This window comes from Meles meles, chromosome 15 (assembly GCF_922984935.1).
Source record: "Meles meles chromosome 15, mMelMel3.1 paternal haplotype, whole genome shotgun sequence".
NCBI classification, from domain to species: domain Eukaryota; kingdom Metazoa; phylum Chordata; class Mammalia; order Carnivora; family Mustelidae; genus Meles; species Meles meles.
Genome location: NC_060080.1, coordinates 26,841,758 through 26,852,733, shown reverse-complemented (window position 1 = coordinate 26,852,733; position 10,976 = coordinate 26,841,758). Strand labels below are relative to the sequence as shown.

Here is a 10,976-nt window from a genome sequence, read left to right as displayed (position 1 = left end):
TAACACCAATTAAATTTTCTTATAATTCAGGAGGCTAGAAGTTTGAGATCAAGGTACTGCAGGGCTGATTTCTTTTGAGGCCTCTCTCCTTGGCTCGGAGACGGCGGTCTTCTCCCTGGGTGTTCATATGCTCTTTCCTCCGTCACCCTCATTTCCACTTCTTACAAGGACACCAGTCGTACTGGGTTAGGGCCCACCCCAGAGACTTCATTTAACCTTTATTACCCCTTTAAAGACCTTGTCTCCAAGTACAGTCACATTCTGAGGTACTGGGAGGTTAGGACATCAACAATACAAATTTTGGGGGTGGACACAATTCAGTCCCTAATCATATCTAACAGATTTAATAATTATCCTGTAAAAGCCTTTACATTACTAGAGAACCATTTGTAAAAATCAACAGGGTAGGGGAATGCAACTTGGACACAGATACTCACTGACACTTACTCTCAGGTAGATTTTTTTTTTTTTTTCTAAAAAAATGGTGATTTATTTTGCTTTAACATACAATGGTAAATACGGTGGGATCATCAAGTTTCCAAAAAATTTTGCTGGGCTGACTTTACACAATTACAATACTAACGTAAGCTCATGAATTCTTCCATTTCAATGCAGCAAAGGAGCCAATGGACGCCTACTAGCAGCTTGGCTAAGAATGGACATGAAAATCAGACAATACGCCGTAAATATGAAGTACTTTCCTCCAAATGTGTATAAAAGTTTTGAAACAAAATTCACCGTCTGCTCCACAGGACAGACGGTTTGGATTAAAAAAAAACAAATGCTCCAGACCAGGAATAACATAACCCTGTGTAACAACACTTATAATACAGTTTAACAATATTTTATCAAAGACGTGTGCACTTGAGAATGAAAAAAAAATCTGAAGAAAAACAGTAGCCAAGGAACTGCACAACCAAAAAATGAAGATCATATAAAATATTTCCACCACTATTTAAATGCCGAATTTAATCAAGCAATAGTGAAAACAAAACAAAACAAAACATCATAATACAACCTTCTGTTTAAAATAACAGCACTGTTCCGCCTCTTTTCCACTGAATTTTACATATGAACAGACTATATATACTGGTTTTTCAGAGAAACGTCCATTTGGTCTGTCACACGCCAGTCAGGCTCGCGCTGGATCCTCTCCTCTCCTTTCCGAGGACACACACAACTCCGCCATGGGGCGGTACTTCCGCCGTTCTGGGCTAGGGGCAATGTCTCAAGTATAATACGTTTCTCTCTTCTCCTTTACACAGTGCAGAGTAGATGGGCTTCGGTTATGTGGATTCTCTTTTACTCCAGGTCACTGTCTTTGTCTAAATTCAAGGCGGTATTCAACGGGGTGCAGAAGTTGGGCTTGTCGGAAGGCACGTAGCCAGGCAGACACACGCACTTGTAGGAGCCTTCGGTGTTGATGCACTTGGCGTTCTTGCACAGGGACATTCGGTTGTTCAACTCGTCACATTCGTTTACATCTGCAATAAGCCAGACCACGCAGGTAAACAAGCTCCCCCGTGACTCCGAGAGGAGATGTAACCTAGAGCTTACCTGAGGCCCTGGGGCGTCTGGCAGGGGCACTGCCTGGTAGTTCTCTGCTCTCCCTGCACCCCCCCTCCCCAGTAAAGTGGACAATCTTCTTCACTACTGTCTCTTGCAGTCATACTCAAGATAATACAACTTTCTACATTTGAGAGGTTCTAGAATTTTCTTCCCTATTTAACACAACATGAACATTCAGCGGCTTGACATTTTAGAGTCAGAACTCGAAGCTGGAAGAACTTTCCTACTTCTAAGTTCCCTTCTGCAGCTACAGAAAAAACCATTCAGATTGGTTGACAGGAATACACAGAAAAAAAGAACCAAACAAGTGAGCGGAGAGCCCTCGAGGCAGCCTCTGTAAAGGCTCGAGTTACCTTCTTCGATTTCTTTCCACAGGAAAGAAATGCACTTGAAACACCTGTAATAACCCAGGGTTACCTCTTTTCCAGACCCACCGCCGATGCAGACAAGCAAAACTGAACTGGGGAAGGGGGTTGCTGCCGGAGGGAGTAGAAGCACCACAGAAAGAGGAAAAACCCGTAATTCAAGGGCCAGGCCCTGGAAGGTGGCACGGGTCACACGAGGAAGAACAAAGGTGTGCTGACCAGTCTTTTAAAAACAGAAGGGATGGCCATGCGAGAGACAGGGAGGGAGGGAGAGGGGTTTTAGGAGGAACATTCTCCAGAATGATTACCATCACAGTTATGTTTTTTTCGGATGTTTACAATCCCTTATGCTGGTGTTGGTACTGGGGAAAATACTACTTGCTGCAGAGTCAAAAGTTGAAGTTAGAATCCAACTAATTACCTGGAACATTCCGTCCTTTCCTCCTGAAGTACCACTATGTGAGTTCTTCAATGAGCTATCAGTGTTATTTTTTAAAGTCGTGGTCAATTATACAAAACATAAAATTAGCCATTTTCGCCACTTTTAAGTGGATTTGTTCGGTGGCATGCCATATGTTCACACTGCAGGGCAACCATCACCACCGTCTACCTCCAGAACATCTCTCCTCTTCCCAAGCCGACATGCGGATCCCTCTTAAATGTACTCAATATTATATGCCATCTGGCCACAGGGGACGTTAGGGCAAGAATAACCGGCCAGAGGACACAGCATCCTTACCAACACAGGTCATCTTGGCCATGTCCAAGTGATACCCATCGAAGCAGTCACAGGTGTAACCTTCCTGCACCCTCACACAGCGGCCATTCTCACACCCATTGAGGATGCCACACTCTTCAGCCTGCAACTCCTCGAAGCTATTTAAAAAACCTGGAAAGGAGAAGACAAGAGCCAGGTTAGAAATCTGCAGCCTCCGTGACGCCTGGGTGGCTCCGTCCGTGGGGTGGCCGGCTCTTGATTTCGGCTCAGGTCATGATCTTGAGGCCATGGAATCAAGCCCTGCTTTGGGCTCCAGGCTCAGCAGGGTGTCTGCTCGAAGATTTTCTCCCTCTCTTTCCCTCTGCTTGCATTCTAGCTCTCTCTCTCAAATAAATAAATCTTAAAAAAAGAAATTTGCAGCCTCTTACACCATCTTTTAAGACTATATAATTATTAAGGTTATGGTTCACCATATTACATGTTTCAGACACCTGTTTCAGATGCCTTCAGGTTAGCAGTGAGCTGAATATACCTGTACAAAACATTAAGCACATGATATTAAAAACTCTGTATATATATTGTCCATGAGTAGCCCCACATCTTGAATTCTGATAGTGTATATTAAAATCACAAAAAAATGATAAAGTATGGATTTTGGTCTTGCCCTTACTTATCAGAAGTGTTTATCTAAAATTCCAAATTTCTTGAGTTTCTCAGTAGGGCAAATGGCAGAACATCTTTCAGGATGGAACCAACGGAAGTCACTATCACAGGGCAGCAGACACTTGCTCAGAAGATCTGTAGAGAATTTTAGGCTGTGATTTTTCATTTGGAGTTCCTCAGAAAGCAGTGAAAAGCCAGGCTGGCCTTGCCCCATAAAGTCTGTTTGTTTGCTCTAGCTTTGGAATGAGCCTTACAAAAGGGCTCTCAGGAGATCAAAGGATAAAGACAGTAAAAGGGACTCGAAACATTCTGATAAATGAGAAAAGTACATCATACTTGTGTTTAGAAAGCCAAAAATCTTTTTTTTAAAGGGAAACAGAGAAGTCCTTGTTTGGCTCTTTTGATAGTTCAGATATCTTTAAACTGATTTAGAGCTAGGGTTTAGCAATATAAAAACAGATTTAACAGGCATCACGAGTGTTCAGCTCTCTTTCTAGAGAGAAAAGCTGTAAATATAAATCCATAGTGACACAGACACCTGTTGATGTAGGCTCTCCGTCCCCCCACCCCTACCCCACTTCTGAACCTCATCATGTATCCGCTTTAAAGAAAAAAAAATTCAAAATATGGCTATAACTCTCCATCTGGCCTCTGAAGTAATTCTCCAGTGTAACTGCAGGGGGCAGCAAAACATCACCGCTTATGCGGGGCTGTAAGGCGTTAACTCAAGTGATTTTAAAATTAAAAAAAAAAATAAAATAAAAAAATTAACACACACAGGGATGCCTGTGTGGTTCAGTTCATTAAGTGTCTGTCTTTGGCTCAGGACATGATCCTGGGGGTTTGGGACTGAGTCCCACATTAGGCTCCCTGAGGAGGGAGCCTGCTTCTCCTTCTCACTCTGCCTGCTATTCCCCCTGCTTGTTCTCTCTCTGGCAAATGAATTAAAAAAAAAAAAATAATAATAACACATCCATGACAGGCCCTTTTAAAAATTTTGAAGAGGAGGAAAAAAAAAAGTGAAAGGCCATCCAGATTTTGTCTTTAGGGCCCCAAAGCCAGTCTGACAAATACTTTAGAAAATAAAGTCTTAATCTATGAAAATATTTTCAAATTCCAGGTACTATGGCAAAATCATTTTGACTTTATAAATACTAAAAATTTTTATTATTACATAAATTAAAACATGGAATTAAATTTTGAAAACTCCTAAACACACACATCAAGTAGACTCCCGAAAATACTTCTACAGGAGTCTGCAAAGTACAGCCCCTGCTCCAAATGTGGCCGGCTGCCTACTTTTGTAAATACCGTTGTACTGAAACACAGTTATCCCCATTCGCTGACATGCTGTCTACGGCTGCTTTCGTGATCTCCTAGCAGGGCTGGGCAGACCTGCAGAGCCTTTGGTAGGCCTGCAAAGTCTGAAATTTTTACTCTCTAGTCCTTTATAAGAAAAAACTGATTTCTGCTCTAGGAGATTCTACTTTATAGAACACTGCCTTAACCAAAGGTACCCCTAAGCTATCAGTTCAACTTTCTTGAATAACCAGAAGTCAGGAGATAGGAAACCTCAGCCTTCCATCTGTGTTACTCTGTACCCAATACAATCATTTCTTCAGCAGGGCCACAAAGTCCTTGCTCCTGGTCTGGAAGGAGGAGCTATTTCTCGTAACCTATTATAAGTTTAAAGGCCATTGACATAGTCAAAGGTCGAGGTCTAAGAATTGCATCTCAGCTTCCTATGTTGTTAAATAGGAAACTAACGTGACACCAACATGTTTATTTCTTAACATTTGTAGTGGATTAGAAAAGAGTTTTAAAGCAACATCAGCATTTAAAAAAAAAAAAGGAAGTACAGTCAGAACATTTCAACACGAAAATTCCTGGAATCTGGGCTCTACCTAATGTGACAGAAGTGCACACAGGAGCCACAGGACTGTGCGATAGCTGCTTAGAGACTTAACCTGGTACTTGGGATTTATGGGGCAGGCCAGCTGGGCTTTCTTTCAACCTTAATATTTCTTCTCCCTTTTTATTTTTTTAAAGGTAGATGCCCGTTGACCTGTAACGTAGTCATAGGTAAGTGCAGAAATTGTAAGTGCACAGTCTTACACCTGTCAGTGTCTTTAGACACATTTCATGAGTAGTGCTTGGTCGTATGCTGTTGATTAAAAGCAATAATCAGAGGTATTAGAAGTTGGGAGACTGGTTATGCTTGGGGCAGGGGGCCTGGCTGGGAAAGGGCTTCAGGGGGCCTTTTGGATGCTCGTAATGTTCTACACCTGGGTGAGGCTTACACAGGGCTGTGTTAATCAACTTGGCCGGACAGATACAAGGCTGTTTTTATGAAGCACTGTTAATTCTGGTGAATGATCAATATATATTTCTATCAACCCCCCCTCAAAAAAAAAAACCACAAAAAACAAAGGAAGGCAGAGGAAAGAAAGAGAAGGGAAGGGAACAAAGGAAACACTCTTTGACTCAGAACTGAAGTTACTCCAAATGTAGCCACAGAGCTTGGGTTTCTCCTTGGGAATCAGGTCATGGCTGATGTGCTTTGTTCACAGGTAACAGGGTCCCAAGAAAGAAAAGGCTTCACTGTAGTCTGTAATTCAGCGGTGTCTCCAGTCCTAACTCCAACTCCCCGGTCTGCAGAGATTTCCCTGCCTGGAAAATCTGGTGTCACTTTCCCCACTGCAAGGAGGGCCCCTCTGGGAGATGTGGATGAGGCAGCTGGGATCCATACTTCCCCATTCCCATTCTTGAAGTGAGGCAACCTATTCTTTCCAATACTGCATTTGGAATTTGAAAAGCTGTGGTTTCCCCCAGAGAAACCTTTAGCTTCAGTGGCTTCCTTATACAGGACACTCCCGTTAACTGTCAGACATTTTTTTTTTTTTTCCTAAATGGGATCAGGGATCCCATAGGCACACTCCACCTTCCATGGAAAAAAACTCTGCACACAAATCTTGGAGAAGCCAGCATGCATCATTCCTTACTTAATAAATCCTGTGAGTGGATTCTCACAATTTCTGACCAGAAGCACAATTTTTTTGACCTCCCACTCTAAAATGCCTGTAAAGATCAACTTGGCACAGTTGACGTGTCATTTCCTTGTGTGAACAAAGATGGCAGTTATACCCAGGCTTTCAAGAAACCCTGCCCCTTATGTTAGACCATCATGCAATGGATAAAGAAATGATTTTGTTATGGATATTAGAAGATCTTTTTTTTAACTTTAAAAAAAGTGGACCTATCAATATCCCACCAGCATGCCAATAATTTGATCCAATATCTCCCAAACTGGAGCATGCATAAGGCTTACGCAGAAGATGGGTTAAACCATGGGGTCTCACCCCAGTGTCCCATTCAGCAGGTCTAGAGTGGGGCCCAGAAGCTTACATGTCTGATAAATCCCCAGGGGCTCCCTTCTGAGAATCACTGAGTAACCTTTAACCACAGCTTAGCTTCAACATAACTGAAAAGTATGGCTTACGGTCCTGAATGAAGTAGGGATCGGCTTCTGGAGCGTACTGTTCGCTGAAGTCCACCAAGGCATCCCGTCCATATGGGCGCCGGCGTCCCGTGACGGGGATGTTACACAGCTGGGCATAGTCGTCTGAGAAGGAAATGACAAGCCGTGTGAGACGTCATGGCTGTTTGCTGGCACCGGGATACACTCCTCACAGCTCAGAGCACCAGGGATTGGCCAGTCCCTCCCTCCGCCGCATGTGTACCACGGGGGCCAGAGTTGTCTCCGTACTCTTTAGGGGAGCTGTAGTCGTCCCTCACACAATGACATGCTGGAGGTCGTCACTCAGATCCTACATGAAGACCAAACGTAGCGGCCAAGCCGGTGATAGGCTGCGTTCCAGGAGAGTAAGGAACCGTGACATGAGCCAGCGCTCAGAGGACAGCAGGCATTTTAGAGGAAAAACTTTATCTGCAACCATCAGGTGTTACCGCTGTGAAGGTACAGTCATTCCTACCAACAGGGACATTCGACTTCATTCAGAAGTGACAGAAAAGTTGGATCTCTGGTGATCCCAAAATAACGCCCGTATTGTGACTATTCTTTTTTTTTTCTTTTTTTTTTTAGAGACCTTATTTATTTATTGGACAGATAGACAGAGATCACAAGCAGGCAGAGCAGCAGGCAGAGAGATGGGCGGGCGGGGGGGGGGGGAGCAGGCTCCCCGCTGAGCTGACCAGAGCCCTGGGCCTGGATCCCAAGACTCTGAGATCATGACTGAGCTGAAGGCAGAGGCTTAACCCACTGAGCCACCCAGGCGCCCCATGTATTGTGACTATTCTGTGTTCAAGGCCGGGTCCGGATGCAAGTATTATCGTAATGGTGAGGGCGATTGTCCCAGTGTAGTAACAGCAGTAGTAACAAGAGTAGCTCACAGTCTAGGATGCTAGCTCTGTGCCAGGCACCGTTCTAAGCACTTACTACACATTAAGGCCCTGAAACGCTCGCACCGGCCTACGAAGAGACACCATCATCCCCTCCGCTTTACTGTCTCAGCTCCTCTGAAACCCTTGCCTTTACCTCTTCCACACCCCACACAGATCCGTCTACAGTTACCACTTTCTGGAGGCCATATTCCTACTCTAAGCTGGGTCAGCCCCAAGGCCACCTTCCAAACTCTCCGGTAGTTCCCTCACAGGGCCCAGCCGGTGCATGGGATCTTGGTTTTCCAGATGTTCCGGGGTTACTGAGCATTCAAGGCATTTCATGATCCTCGGCTTTTGCTTGAGTTTTGGAGCAGAGCTATGGCAAGGTCTAGAGAAGAGAGCTTCAGAAGGGGAACTTCACGGTCCGGACACATGTTGCACCGAAATAGACTGCCCAAGGATTTATCGAGGATGGTGAAAATCCTGGGGCTCCTCAGACTTCAGAGGCTCTGCCAGAACTGGGGAGCCCTGTCTGGAGGCCCTAGAACTGGATGGACACACTCAAGATAATCACACAAGGCAAAAGTCACACTCGCCCGGACGGCAAATTGGGGGGAGATTTCCTCTCTTCTGTTTCCTCCTGTGATGTATGAAACTGAAGAAATGCACTAGGACAGAAATGCCTGGGTGGCTCAGTGGGTTAAGCATTTGCCTTTGGCTCAGGTCATGATCCCAGGGTCCTGGGATCAAGCCCCACATTGGGCTCCTTGCTCAGCAGGGAGCCTGCTTCCCCGTCTGCCTGCTGTTCCCCGTGCTTGTGCACTCTCTCTCTGACAAATAAATAAATAACATCTTAAAAAAAAGAAGAAGAAAAGAAAAAGAAATGCACTAGGGCAATAGTGGAAATTCTCGGGCTTTCTTTTGCCCTCTGTCCCCACTTAACGGAGGCAAAGATGTGTACGTGCGTGCGCACGAGCACACATGTATGCACATACATGCACACAGTTCTCTCCCAGAACTGCACAAAGGAAGCATAAGGCCAGAAAAGACCCTGGACTGGTAGGATTATGGTTCCCCTTCCTCAAATTCTCCTCGTGTGAAAGCATTCCAGGAACAGCACACAGACCCCAGAGATGCCAACCCCTCTGAACGAAACCATTTCAGAAGAAATATTAATTTCATTAAGGAAACAGCTAAACCTGGAAAAAGATCCTCAACTCCCCCTGCCCCCAAATCCACAAAGAGAACACACATGATTGTCGGTTCCGCTTCAAGTTTGAAAAAGAATTAAGGATTTCCCCGTGAGAGCAAGATTGCTGGAATGTTTACAAGTTTCAAGAGCTGAGGTCATTTTCTTTCCTGGCGTTTTTCTGTATGTTTGTTGTACCTCCGAAAGCGAGAGGGTTCAGTATCTTACACCCAAGCAACACTTGTGGATCAAGAGTAGGTATTCAAAATAAATTCATGTTCTTATTTTGTAAAACTGGATCCGGAGGTGGCTGAGCACGGTCCTAGCTGACATCTGCCAGGTGGGGAGGACCTGCTGAGCCTTGAGGGTCCCAGGAGCTGTTGAATGACACTGGGTCTTTCAGGGCTGCCTAGCACTTAGGCCTGGGTCTTCCCCTAGATCATCCTTCCTCCTCCACGAAATGAGCGGGTCCCTCCCCTCCCAGACCTCACCAGCCGGCTCTGCGAAAGAAAAGAGCCCGCAGGGAAGTGTGAAGGGGAGGAACAGCTGCCTGGAAGAGAGGGCACCTGACCCGAAATGAAGACAACGAGTAGGATCTATTTTGCCAGAAAAGGTATTTGGGATTTATTTGAAAGAGCTTGCCTGAAGGCATCAAGAAAGCAAGCTGTACCCTGTTGGGCATGACCACGCGGTTCCTAAGGTGGCCTTCTAACTGGAGCCGGGCTGGTAAAGAGGAGGGGGGGTTGGACCTCAGGGATGCACCCAGTCTTCTTTCCCTGCCCTTTCTTCCTCAGCCATGCATTTTTGGGATTCTAGAACTTACTGTCCTTTGCTGATTTACTTTCTCTTACGCATTAAACATTCCACAGTTCAAAACAGTCTTGGTCGGTTATCAGAACACGATTTCCGCATGAAACATACGCTTTCTCGTATCTGAGATGAGCTATGTTCCCATCATCACCAGGACACGCACTTTGAATTATTTTTCTGGAAGCACGGACGAGTCTACCCTAATCCATTTGTCCTGCCCTTCCCGCCGCGCACATCTGCTCTCGTTCTTGGCCAGGGTCAAGGGTGAAGTGAGCGTCGGGGTGACGGGAGGAACACGGGCTCTTCTGGAGGCAGAAGCTGGGGCTCAAAGCCTGACTGGACCACTTACTTTCCAGTTTAGCAATTCCGGGCAGGACTCAGTTTCCATATCTGTCTCATGCGGGTAACAATTCTCATCTGTCTACCTCCAGGTTACGGATGTATGAAAACGAGATAGCGTTACGGAACTGTCCTGAATTTTGAATCACCAAGGACATGGAGGTTCCAGTTTATCTCAGAGGTAAGAATCGCTAAGTGCAAATAAAGAAGGATTTTCAAAGATAGTAAAAGAACAAGTTTCAGTGTCAGCAAAAGGTAAAGGCAGCCGTCAGCGGGCAAAGAAGTGTGTAGCAAAATAAAGAGCAATAAAGCATGCTCTAGATGTTTTAAAATATTCTTTCAAGATTATTTGGAATTTTTAAATACATGGAGGGAGACTCTTGCTCAGTAAACACAGGAAGATGCCTTCATGGACTTGATCTCAAACAGGGGACAGAATCATGTGCTGCCTTGACACAGTGAATTACCTGGTCAGGCAGTGAGAGCAGTAACATGGTATCAACGGACCTCAGAGAAGGGGACTGACATTCAATAACTCTCAGCATATGCCTGAATCCTTTAGCGAGGTCCTGAGCACGCAGACTTCTCATCCTCTTCAGGGGAGCGACTGGAGTATCACAGAATTTTCTGAGACTTCAGCAAGGCATCCCCTTCAGGAACTGGGCATGGGCACGATTTCTAGCACCTGCTGGGCCTCTGAGCACCCCGAAGCCACAACCAGAGCCCATTCTAGCTTGGAGGTGCATGGCCTTGGTTATCCCGAGGGCTGGGACATGGCTACACTCCAGCTTGGGCACACAGTGAACTGTGGTGGGCAGAGGGTACAGAACCGAGGAAAAGCAGATCCCTGAACTATTTCTACACCTTCCCAGGAGAGCACACGAGACTCCCTCAGCTCTCCATTTCACCGAGCTCAGTGTGT

At 45.4% G+C, this 10,976-nt stretch overlaps 1 protein-coding gene across 6 annotated transcripts in view; it reads right to left on the bottom strand.

Annotated features, from left to right (window-relative positions):
• Positions 1-458: 458 nt before the first annotated feature.
• LTBP1 (latent transforming growth factor beta binding protein 1) overlaps positions 459-10,976 on the bottom strand; it is a 402,027-nt gene continuing 391,509 nt past the window's right edge. For all 6 annotated transcript variants that reach the window (XM_045979278.1, XM_045979276.1, XM_045979280.1 and 3 more), the window contains 3 exons: positions 6,815-6,937; positions 2,674-2,823; positions 459-1,484 (listed from right to left, as the gene is read on the bottom strand). In XM_045979278.1, the coding sequence (XP_045835234.1) occupies positions 1,303-1,484; positions 2,674-2,823; positions 6,815-6,937 (455 nt within the window). In that variant the 3' untranslated portion in view covers positions 459-1,302. The remainder of the gene's footprint in view (positions 1,485-2,673; positions 2,824-6,814; positions 6,938-10,976) is intronic.